Genomic DNA, 13,567 nt, shown 5'->3' on the forward strand with positions numbered 1-13,567 from the left:
ACAACGTATAAAATCTACTGAACCATGTCAAATGAAAGTATCCTATCGCTTATATTTGTAATAGTAAAAGATGTAACAGAAACATTTTACTAGATGATGTCATATTTGCAAACAAATATATACATTTACCTTTTAGCAACAGGAGTATGGGACACATTAATCAATGGGTGAAGAACCCTATTGCCCATATTCACCAGTGATTTACACTACTTATGCCTGGAGAGATGATGCTGGGGAGGGAAGTGACCACAAGCATAGACCAGGTACAATAAAGTCATGTTCATGTAGATGTCTATGACTAGTTCCTACAGTGTATAAGGAACTTGGAGGTCGATTCAGACCTGATCGCTGTTGTGCAAATTTGCACAGTGGCTGATTATCGAATGACTGCGCATGCGTATGCACCGCAATGTGCCGGCACGTCGCCAAACAGCGACAGAATGCTGTGAAAATTTCGATCTCAAGGCATTCGCAAGGTGATTGACAGGAAGAGAAAATTTGGGGGTGGTAACAGGCCATTTTCAGGGAGTGTCAGGAAAAATGCAGGCGTTCCCAAGCATTTTCAGGGAGGGTGTGTGACGTCAGTTCTGGCCCCGATCAGCCTGTTTGTATCGCACTGTAGGAGTAAGTCCTTGGCTACGCACAGACTGGCAAAATCATTTGATGGTGAGTGAGTTGCGAACGGATTTGCAGCTGTCCGCAGTCTGGCGGAAATTTCGCATGGCGTACACATGCTTTTGCACACTTGCACGTGGCAGGTTTTTTCACGCTCCCTGGGCGGCAACTATCTGATCGCAGACCTCTGCAAATTTGCAGCACAGCTATCAGGTCTGAATTAGGATCTTGGAGACACATATCTGATTGTAAGAATTGTTTCTTGAGTAGACGCATCCATAGCTGTCTGTTTGAAATTAATGTGGCATTCATGTCGTTGTAATGGTGATCTCACATAAAAAAAAAGTGATTCTCATTCCATTTGCGTGAAAATTGCCATTGCTAAGATAATGGTATCTGGGGCATGGGCTATAGGAGGAATAACTACTTGATGGCATATGATGCTTGGCTGATGGAACCTGTCTCCTGCTTTAAAATAGCCATGATCAGTATTTCAGATAGATTCACACACACACACACACACACACACACACACACACACACACACACACACACACACACACACTTAAGGGGAGTACACACGTAGCGATGTCCACTTAATTTCTAAGCAAGCTGACTAGATTGCTTAGAAATTAAGAACACATCGCTCCATGTGTAGGGTGCTGGCGAACCGATGCGCAGTCACGCACGACGCTATCACTGGCTCTAGATTTGCCATGCAATCTAGTAGACCGCTGGGTGAAATGAGTGATCCCCCCCTCCCCCCTCTTTGCTCAGCACACATCGCGCTGAGTGCTGAGCGGGGGAGAGATGTGTGCTGAGCGGTCTGTGCTAGATCACTCAGCACACATCTCTGGGAGAAATCTCCCGTGTGTATCCCCATTTAAGAGGGGTACACACAAAGAGATCCGTGCTTAAAATTAAGCAAAGATCTCTCCGTGTGTAGGGTGCTGGTGACAGCGATGCGCGGTCCCGAGCGGCGCTATTGCCAGCTCTAGATTTGCCATGCATGCATGCCAAATCTAGTGAGAGCGCTCATTTCACTGCTGGGTGACATGAACGACACCCCCCCCCCTCGCTCAGCACACTTCGTGCTGTGTGCTGTGCGCGGTGAGAGATGTATGCTGAGCGGTCTGTCCTAGATCGCTCAGCACACATGTCCCTTGTGTGTATACGGGGCTTTACACATTGCTTCCAGGCTGAAAGCATAATTGTATGCAAAAGTTAAGTGTCATGCTGTTACAAAGATCAGACGGTCTCTCCAATATCTTCAGTTTTGTCATCCTTCAGATTCAAATTATATGGTGGTCAAATAACATCACAGGAGCTAATAAATAAAAATTGACATTGCTGACAGCTGGTGACTGAAGCCCACTTCAACCATGCCTCTAACTTGATATATTGTTAAAATACCACATCCTTTCCAAGAGATGTCAAGCATGGAATACCATCTGTCAGAATATTTATATCAAGACACACAGCCTAATTACTGACTAAGCATATTTCACAGCATTTGCTGCTACATTTGGAATAGCTGGAAGCTTATTTAGACAGCTTGGAATAAAAGTCTGGCTTCGCCTATATGAGTTATCTGATTGTGTTTTGGCATTTTGACAAAATGGCTGCCTTCTAGTATTATTCCACTGTCACCTTGTTTGCAGGTCTGTAGCCAAACTGGATTGTTTCCTCAGTTCATGGTATTAATATTCCAAAGAAATAGGAGCCCACACATTCCCACAGAGTTGCATACAAAGTCAATTGCTCATATACCTAGGACTAGAAAGCAATATCACAATTAGAGGGTAACAGGGAGATACACTGTTTTTCCTACTTTATTGCTTTAGTAAATGAGGTCTTTGTGTGTGCCATTTAGCTATACTTCAATATATCATATGTAGAGGTGTGCCATGTCCACAGTAATTGTTCTCTGTCTGACAATTGCCTTTTGAAATTAGTTATAAAGCTTTCTACTGTATATACTGTGTGTGTGTGTATATATATATATATATATATATATATATATATGTTACCTTAATTCTAGAAAAGCACCATCATCCTATGCAGTAATGTACATCAGTTGCCACAACCAATTATAGTAGCCTGAAAGGTGGAAGATGTTGCAGCATATGCTACCACCAAGGAGGCCTCGTGGCACGCTAAATGATTAGCTAAGCTGCCTATCAGGAATATGTTCATCAGAGCACCCAGCAAAGGGTATATGGCTGTTGCTGGCTCTCATAGTGCGGCTGCATCTCCTCTATGTGCGTAGCTGATGCTTTGCGTGGGGGCACCTGGAGGTCATTAATTAACACTGAATAAGAGACATTATGTCACCCAGTCAGTGCATGCCCCCTAACCATTGGTGCTCTAGACAACTGCCTTGGTTTGCATAATGGCACCACCAGCCCTGGGTACATCACAAGTTCTTTACATAATGTATCTTTAGTAATTAAACTCTGGTAAATGGTTGGCTCAGGTAAACTGCTACAGAGCAGAATACCTTTCACATGGCACCCTTGTATACTAAATCACCGCTCCATGAGCAACTCATAGTTACGGAGCTCACTTTCCCTGACTGATATGACTGGCTTATGTCCTGGCTCCCAGATAGATAGCTCTATATATATATATATATATATATATATATATATATATATATATATATAAGCCAGGGAGCACCATACAAAACAGAAATAAGGAGGCACTCCATGGGCTCTTTAAATTGTGCATAGATTTTATTCCATCTTATCAACGTTTCAAGATCCTACAGGTCTTTCATCAGGATATACATGGATATGTATGTACATTGCTGTAGGAAGTTTGCATTTGGGTGATTTCCTGAAATGTCACTGGCCACCCACGTAGCTACAGTGTTTCTCGGGTGGGCTGATATTATTTTCATTACATAGAATTATCACAATAAATTAAATTTCTCCAAATGTCTATAACCTATAAGGATACGTGCAGTATTTAGGCAATGTGAGTTTTGTCCTCAAATATATTAAAACTCATCGAACTGTTTCACAACATCTTTGTTTCAATCGTACATTTCCTCCTCTGCACAGTATTACTGAAATGCTTGGGTTACAAATGTCCTTGGTTGCAAAGCACGGTGCTGACTTTCAAAGACTTATCCCTGACAAAATGCTCTTGTTTTTCTACATTCACTAACTCTGCAATGTTAGTTATCTCTTTGTTATCTATGCAATACTGCTAGAATTTTCATATTCAGAATTATGTAACAACAGTAAGCAACACAAAAGTTCAGGTAATTTAAATTTGATGGAGGATATTTATAATGTACTAGTGGAATATACAATCCTCACTATGTGTGTGCCTCCATTTGCACCATCATTTCTGCCTATGCATCTGAAAACAAGATGGCGGTGTTGGAATAGCTGTTCGGGGAGTTGCGGGTATTACTTGCTGAGTGGGCAAAAAGTACAAAGTAAAAATGAGATTGCAATCTTCAGAGCTAAAGTATTTAAATGATATATAGGTATGGAGAGGGCACATTTCTAAAGGCATATTTTACGTTGCAGAATGGCACACAGCCAGTTAGAGTCCATAAGATATCTTATTTTTATCTTCAGCTGAAAGCTGGTGGACTTCTGCCTCAACTTTAGTTTTAAGGGGATCAAAATTCCCCTTCAAATTGTTTACTTTGGGGACATACACTTTTCTTGGCACTATTAGCTCAAAGTAAAATGAAACAAACAATCTCAAACTCCTAAAGTACAGAATTTTAATGAAATCAACTCCAATATACACCCATTATAATCATTATTAAAGCAAAAAAGTAGATGTATGTAAAATGCAAAGTAGATACCACAAATAATTAAAGATGTGCAGGTTCGGATTTACTGAGTTCTTAATGCCAGCATTAACGCGAGTTTGGATTTATCTGGATTTTTCTAATTGGCTACCCAAAACATGTGACATCCAAGAGCCAATAAGATGCCGTTTTGAGATCCGGGTAAATCCGAGTAAATCCAACCCACACATCTCCACAAATAATGAATTGGATGGTACTAAAGCTGTAAGAGATTTCACTCTGTGCCTCTTGAGATGTCTCCACATTCCTGCAAACGTAGGCACACTTCTAGTTTACAGAAATGTCTCCCGATAGAGTAGAGAAGACAAACTGAATGGTGCCAAACAAGGCATTTAGGAGGTTACTTTCAGTCCTGCATTTACAGTTATAAGCATATCCAGATAGACATCACCAACTTGCACCTTGACAGAGATATAACCGGTCTATGTGGGCCCCCTACCAAAATTTTCTATGGACCTAACCCCTCTAAACTGCCCAAACTGCCCCCCCCCCCCCTTCCCCTTCCCAGCAACATTTTGCTATGGGCCCTAACCCCATCAGAATGATAATTAATATAATGCTGGCTGGGTGATCAGATAAAATATGTTTGATGTCAAATTCGTACCTTTCTACTACAGTGTTTAGATTTAGTCTGGTGTATAGTCACATGCCAGCTTATTGAACACAGCAAATATTAGGTTAAGTAGGTATTGGCTCTGAAAATAAAAAAAACATCCAGCATTTCCAGGCCTATCCCTTAGACCTCAGGCAAGTAAGCCTGTAACTTGTTACTTCCCACGAGGAGGGAGTTATATAAAACAGATGTTATGGATTATTTATATGCAGAACTGTCACAGATTCATTTCCATATAATGGGATATGTGCCAGCTTGCTTTTGTGCTTTACAGTAAGACTAACATAAAATATCAACAGAAACTCTTTTAAAAAACGTAAATACAAAAATAAATATCTGAAGTGTTTTTGTTTAATATTCGTACATGTCCAAATGATGTGATTCAAACAGCTTCCTAACCTAATATATAAAGAAAACAGCTAGATAATATATATATATTATTAGTTAGACAACAACCACAACTGGAGATGAGAAATTGTTTCACAAAACATTGCATGATGTTCTCACAGTGCACTTCCTATGTCCACCTACTGAAGTGGAAACATACTGGACATTATCCATCACACGCATCTACTCTTATAGAAATGGAAAGATACCGGACATTATCCATCACACGCATCTACTCTTATAGAAATGGAAAGATACCGGACAATATCCATCACACGCATCTACTCTTATAGAAAATGAAATGGAAAGATACCGGACATTATCCATCACACGCATCTACTCTTATAGAAATGGAAAGATACCGGACAATATCCTTCACACGCATCTACTCTTATAGAAATGGAAAGATACCGGACAATATCCATCACATGCATCTACTCTTATAGAAATGGAAAGATACCGGACATTATCCATCACACGCATCTACTCTTATAGAAATGGAAAGATACCGGACATTATCCATCACACGCATCTACTCTTATAGAAATGGAAAGATACCGGACAATATCCATCACACGCATCTACTCTTATAGAAATGGAAAGATACCGGACATTATCCATCACACGCATCTACTCTTATAGAAATGGAAAGATACCGGACATTATCCATCACACGCATCTACTCTTATAGAAATGGAAAGATACCGGACAATATCCATCACACGCATCTACTCTTATAGAAATGGAAAGATACCGGACAATATCCATCACACGCATCTACTCTTATAGAAATGGAAAGATACCGGACATTATCCATCACACGCATCTACTCTTATAGAAATGGAAAGATACCGGACATTATCCATCACACGCATCTACTCTTATAGAAATGGAAAGATACCGGACAATATCCATCACACGCATCTACTCTTATAGAAATGGAAAGATACCGGACAATATCCATCACACGCATCTACTCTTATAGAAATGGAAAGATACGGGACATTATCCATCACAAGCATCTACTCTTATAGAAATGGAAAAATACCGGACATTATCCATCACACGCATCTACTCTTATAGAAATGGAAAGATACCGGACATTATCCATCACACGCATCTACTCTTATAGAAATGGAAAGATACCGGACATTATCCATCACACGCATCTACTCTTATAGAAATGGAAAGATACCGGACATTATCCATCACATGCATCTACTCTTATAGAAATGGAAAGATACTGGACAATATCCATCCCACACATCTGTAAACTAGAAGTGTGCTTATGTTTCTGAGGAGAGACAATTCTATGAGCAGCAGATACAAGGTTTTATGCTCACCCGCTTGCCCCTAACATGCCCCTTTTCATCCTCTTTTCACGACCCTGGAGAGAGTGGTTGCTTTGCAGTAATAGATTGCAGAAGAAATGCATGGATTCACTAATCTTCCTGAGATCACCATACTGTGATAGCTGACAATTTGGGAGGTGAAGAGACAGGAGAGCAAGACTTGTACACCTACTTCTCTCACCATATCAGTAACTGCTCTTGCTCTTCCAGTGATCGGCCAATGGGGGTCATTCCGACCCGCTCGCTCACTGCGTTTTAACGCAGCAGAGCGAACGGGTCCCTGCTGCGCATGCGCCGGCGCCGTAGTGCGCATGCGCCGGCGCCGTAGTGCGCCTGCGCATGCGGGACGGCCAAAGGCCATAGCAGGACAGTGATCGCCTCTGCTGATTGAAAGGCAGAGGCGATCAAAGTAAGGGAGGGGGCGAAACTTCGTAGACACGTTCCGGCCAACACAGGCGTGGCCGGACCGAATGGGGGGCGGGCCGCAGCGGCTTGCGTAACATCATGCGCAGCCACTTTGGGCCAGGAAGCGAGGAGTAGCTCCCGGCCAGCACGCTAAAGCTGCGCTGGCCGAGAGCTACTCTTGAAGTGCAAAGGCATCGCCGCTGTGCGATGCCTTTGCACTTCTGCGAGGGGGGACCGGACTGACATGCGGGGCGGACTAGCCCCGTGCTGGGCGTCCCCCCGCATGTCAGAAAGATGATCGTAGCTGTGCTAAATTTAGCACAGCTACGATCAACTCGGAATGACCCCCAATGATCAGCGTAATGGGACTATAAGTACCTCCTCCGTAGGTCTCATAGGCCGGGGCCTCCTGGCCACTGTTACATCTTTGTGCTAATTACAAAAAGTCCATTGTAGCATTCAAAATATGTAGAACATAATCTATATCATATAAACATAGTGATTGACAAACGAAAGACAATATGGCCTTCTTTAGCCATAATCAAGGCATCACTATTGCCATGTTGTCCTTGTACCACACATGCTGCACTGGCTTCAGATGGAGTTAGCCATTGTAGCCTATGGGCTACAGTCTACAGTATTGTCTTGGAGAGGGATGGCTGCTCGCACATAAGTGGTCAGCAGACCAGACATGCATATTAACAAGGAGGGGTACCGAAGGAGAAGGGGAGTGATCACATTCGTGAACACTACTAAGACCTCACTGGAGACCCTGTCCCTGCATGTCTTTTTTAATAAACTGGTGCAATACTTATTTCTTATTGGTGAGATAAGAGGCAATAAGAAACTATAATTATCAGGTTTAAAACACAATAAGTAATAACTACGTCCCTAATACAGAAACGGATTTGTAACCTTTGTTTATGCCCCACATGTTGCACAACCGCTGCTGATCTCCCCAGTAAAGTTTAGAAAAGGAGAGACATTATTGTGCTGAATCTGCTGGGACTTGCAAAACAGCACACTTCCATACCATTCGTCTTGGCACAGTTTCCAGACAGCACACATGGAGGACGTGGCGTGTGTGGTAAGTATTGACCTCTGTGTCTGTTACAAAACTGAACTCCACGTGCACAGCCAGGTGGCAATATGCCAGAAGATTAATGACCATTTATAGATGGATAAAGTCCTAAAGTTCTAATTTGTCCAATGATAAAAAGTCTCAAACGCTACACAGACAGACCATAGTCTGAAGATAACTTCAAAGATTCTGTATTCTTATTACTAAACATATAAATAATGACATAGTAGATCAAGTCTATCATTTTAAAATGTAACATGAAACATAATACTTAAAAGCATGCAAACATTACTGTGCAGATGCAAGAAATCCATAGCCTATAGTTAAACCTACATGTATTAAGGGGCTAATTCAGCTAGGATCACAGTGTGCGATCCAACCAGAATTTTTGCTAAAAAGATGCGGGCGCATGCGCAGTACCCATCCTGCGCATGCGCCCGCATTTTCTGCAGGAGCCGCAGAAAATGCGATCGCTTCTGCCTGTCAATCAGCGCGGGGGGGGGGGGGTCAACGCTCTGTTTCCAGGGAGGAGACGGAGCGTTGCGAGAGGGCGGGGCCAGTAGAATAGTGGGCGGCGCAGTGCAAACGGGGGCCTGTCGGGGGCGTGATCACGGCGGCTGCATGATATCACACGCAGCCGCCGCAATGCGTAAGATGGCACCGGGTCTCCTGCAGGCGCAGCTAAGCTGCATCGGCAGGAAGCATCAACAGTTTTTACGATGAAGCAGAAATTGCGTGATGATCGCAATTTCTGCTTCATCAAGGGGGGCAGGCGCAGGTCAGCATGCTGAGCGGCCTTGCCTTGCGATGGGTGGCCCCCAGCATGCGAACAAAAGGATAGCAAATTCTGCTGATTAGCAGAATTTTCTACCCAACCTGAATTAGCCCCTAAGTGTGTTAAAAAGGCAGCAGGCATTGTCTAACCCTATCCTAAATGTATTATAGCCCAGTTTCAAATCGAAATGCATTAGAGCAGTCGTTCTCAAACTGTGTACCGTGGAACCCTGGGGTGCCTCAGAACACTTGCAGGGGTGCCCTGGACTGGTGGTCCAGGACCAATTAAACAAATTTAAGGTCAATGTAAAAGGCAAACCAGCGCTGGTGGCAGTCAATCATAAAATATGTGGACAAACAGAAGCAGAGCTTGTCCCTCACCACACAATTGACCCCAAGGATGATATCTAAACACAATTTATTTAATGTAATAATATTTATTTCTACATTTCTCAATAAAAAAGTTTTGGCCTCAGGGTGTCGTGAAAAAAATTCTTATAGGCGGCGTGCTTCAAAAAAGTTTGGGAACCACTGCATTAGAGTATTGTACCCCCTTCCATAATATACAGCAAGCCAACGTTTTTAGCTGCTGAATAAATGGTGGTTCCCTTCTGCTTTAAAACATTAAATGTGACGATATATAAATGCTGTGGACAGATTGCAAATATCACTGTAATAATGCAAATAGCTTGTAGCAGGCATATTACTATAGCATTAGTGGGTGGGATGCAGATGCTTTAAGCTATCAGATCATCATCATCAACATTTACACCAGAGCTTCCATATGTGATCAGCCTCAAAGCAGATGCATGTGAATCTTTCTTGTAGTCAGTATGTGATGCTTTTTATATCCCTGTACTTTGTGTACACTGCTTACATGCTCCATGCTACCATTGTTCCACCGCTTTAAGCACAAGGGGTCGGAAGTGCGGAATGCATCACAGCAGACATGGGATGCAGAAGAATTTTTGGTGCCCATGTGTATTTTTTTTTTTACTCAATTTGTGGAAAAAAGGTGCAAATTGCATTTCCATCCAATTATTATGTTTGTTGTTGTAGATATCCACTGACTAATAATGTAAGAAAAATTTGTGCAGCAATATATAAACTGGTCACTAGCTATGATAGAAACATACATCTCTCCCTTTGACAAAATATCCACGTGGTTTAGTCTGCTGCAGTAATGCTGTGTTGGCTGTAGAACGCGGTGAAACATGGAAGGTGTTAATGTTCCGCTATAAGTTGATGCCAAGATATGGAGTCATAATGAAAGGGTGCCCATATTTCACTGCGTTCTACAGCCAACATTTTCATTCTTATACAGAGCTATACAAATCATTATCACTTGAACAATAATTATTGATCTCCCAACAAAGCATTGTGCCTGGCTTTGGTGCTCTAAGATAAATAATTTGGATAAAAAGCATTAAAAGTTCAATGTAGTGAAGGTAATAATAATCTGCCGTTTGGCATAACCTTAGGGTATATTTACGAAGAAAAAGACGCTTCTACTCGATGAGTGTGTCATCAAAATTTAAAGAGGCACTAATATTAAATGCAAAACACTCCAGACTTTGCACTTAATGTAAGTACTGCTTTAAACTTTGAGGTCAAACCCGCTAAGAAGCAGCAGCAAGATAAAGCTGCCACTACTGTACATAAATATACCCTCTTGTCTTACAGGCTTTTTGGCGTAAATTTACTAAAGCTTCTAAAAATGAAAAGTGGTGATGTTGCCAATAGCACCCAATCAGATTCTGTCTATCATTTCTATTTTGCATCCTCTAGAAAATTATAGACACAATCTGATTGGTTGCTATGGCCAACATCACCACTTTTCATTTTTAGAAGCTTTAGTAAATATACCCCTTTAAGTTCACTTTTCGAAAATGATAATTTGCTGACAATTCAGGTATCAGTCATGTATGTCTCAATATTTGAACTTACACTAGCTTGCCAACTGAAACACAAGGCAATCACGCTAACTGAATAGGAGAAATGTAACTCTCAACTCCTCTCTGAGGGACAGAAAGACCAGACGCATTTTACAAAATAAGTCTGCAGTCACTCCCATGTAACTCTGTGCAAGGGGCAGTGTCCGTTCAGCTATTTTCTATGTGTACAGTTCAGACCTATTTGCTAAGAGAGCTGAAAACCAATCCCCTAGTCATACAACTTGTATTAAATCTTTATCAAGGGAGAGTTATGTAAGTATATGAAAGGTTATGCACTAAAATAGACGATGATAATAGCTATATTTAAAAATTTCAAGGAAGACAGTTTTTCGTTCAACAGAATTAACTTCATAGGAAGTCATATTATCTGAACAAAGACTACATATGAATACAATATATGATTCCTGATTGCCACAAATAACAGGATTATGCAGACTGGTAACTGGTTATTGTGATATTATACAGTGTGACGTAAGTACTTATACTGAATTATTTTAAGTAAATCAAGAGTATGGAAAGTATTTCCATGGATCAGAAAACAGTTTGAGTTTCACAAACAAATTATTATTATTATTATTATTATTATTATTATTATTATGATTATCTATTTACATGGTGTGATAAGGTGTCTGCTTCATTGAATAAACAATACAACAATACATCAATAATAAATCAATATCAGACAACATGATCTTTCTAACACAACTAAAAAACATAGGCAGAGTGGATGCAATGGAGGAAGTGGAAGGTAGAGTACAGCGACTCACTATGGCCATTAAAAGTGAGAGGACAAGCAAAATCGGATCAGGTAAGCAAAGTTGGACTGGATAATGTTAGGAGTAGATAACAAGGGAATTGGGCCCTGCCTATGACGCCCTACAGTCTATGAAGGATGTGTCTAACCAGGATGGTGAACTAGGGGAAAGAGTAGGCGGGTGATCACTGATCTTAGTGCTATAAATGATGATTATGATTATGATTACAGTAGTTGCCTACTTTTAGGTTCTCTCCTCTAGAAGAAGTCCAGAGGAGAGATGAAGCTGACTGGTGGTGGAGCCAGGCCAAGCACTTTGCGCCATTAGAATCTTTCTCATAGAATTTCCTAATTTTTACCCCGCCCTCTCCCCATAGAGCCATGATTCCCAGCATTACGTATCCTGCCCTGCCCACTTGAATAGGAAGGGGGCGAAATTTAGGACAGCTGCCTACTGTTCGATGGGTCCAAGGGACTCCCTGCAAATTTTGGAATCTCCTGAATGATCTGGATGAGTAGACAAGTATGGATTATGGGCCTTATATAGAGATGGATGCAGATCGCCGCATACGCAGCCAGATATGTGGCCATTTCCTTACATGCTGGGGTATGCCCAGCACAGGGCAAGGCCGCCCAGCATGTGTGAGGCCGCCTCCGGTTGTGTCTGCAATTAGATTGCGGATGCATTGGAACTAAGGTTGACCCCTGGCAACGCAGCCCATTTTTTTACTCGGAGCGGCTGCGTGTGACGTCATGCGGCTGCCTTGAAAATGGTCACGGTCCACGCCCAATGATGCAACCGCAATGTGTGCAGCCATTGTGTATGTGCAGTTTGCCTTCATTGGCAAACTGCACTGCGGATCTCATCAGCGGCGAGGTCTGAATGACCCCTTATGATAATAACTGTAATTCATACAGCACTTATTAGACAGATCTAACGCTAAAATAAAAAAATTTTCAGATTCTAGGAGAAGCTTCACATTAGCATTTCATGGATTATATGCATAGGTGCATTTAAACAACATTATTAGTATTTGTTTTTTATTTAATTAGAAAAAACAGTGGGCAGATTAATGTACAACAAAATCATGATCAGTCTTCAAAACGATCCTATTCAAAATATCCATATCCATAGCATATCCATACATACCTCTCCATAGGGAGTGCAGTAGGTTTCAGGCCTCTCAATTCCACAGGTTGAGGACGCTCTTAAGTAATTAGTTCTTCCAATAAGAAGATCTCCCACTGCGGGATAGCATGCTCCATGGGAGCAATCCTGCTGGGCATTCACAAGGAACAAGCAACCTATGACAAAGAACACATCACTTTTAATACAGTAGCAGCCCCCCTCCCCTTAGATTGTAAGCTCCTTGGAGCAGGGCCCTCTTCCCTCCTGTTCTTACAACCCTCTTCTCTCACAATTACAGCTCTTTCCTACTCAGCAACCATCTGGAGCCACATCTCCTCTCGCTTGTTACTCTTTATCTCTTCCAACGACTGCCTGCCCCTACTAGTATTCTGATTACTCCTTTGGTCCTTACAGCTCAGCTGTATTGTGTATGAGAATTATGGTGCTAGTTGTTACCTGTTCTCTGTTTTAGTTTTTCAGTTACTGTAATGTTAAGTTCTGTGTACCGTGTTTTGTTTTAATGTGTGCCGTATGTATGGTGCTACAAAACACTTGTGGCGCCTTATAATTAAAATGTAATAACAATAATAAATCCATAACAGTTAATAAAAACTAATTTTATATTATAAATAGAATACAAGATTATCAATAGACCTACTGGAGACTA

General features: G+C 41.6%; 1 protein-coding gene across 1 annotated transcript in view; it reads right to left on the minus strand.

Annotated features, from left to right (window-relative positions):
- LAMB3 (laminin subunit beta 3) overlaps nt 1–13,567 on the minus strand; it is a 111,932-nt gene that overhangs the window by 93,975 nt on the left and 4,390 nt on the right. The window contains exon 3 of the mRNA XM_063955338.1: nt 12,922–13,076. Within this exon, the coding sequence (XP_063811408.1) occupies nt 12,922–13,076 (155 nt within the window). The remainder of the gene's footprint in view (nt 1–12,921; nt 13,077–13,567) is intronic.

This window comes from Pseudophryne corroboree, chromosome 2 (genome assembly GCF_028390025.1).
Source record: "Pseudophryne corroboree isolate aPseCor3 chromosome 2, aPseCor3.hap2, whole genome shotgun sequence".
Lineage (NCBI taxonomy): Eukaryota > Metazoa > Chordata > Amphibia > Anura > Myobatrachidae > Pseudophryne > Pseudophryne corroboree.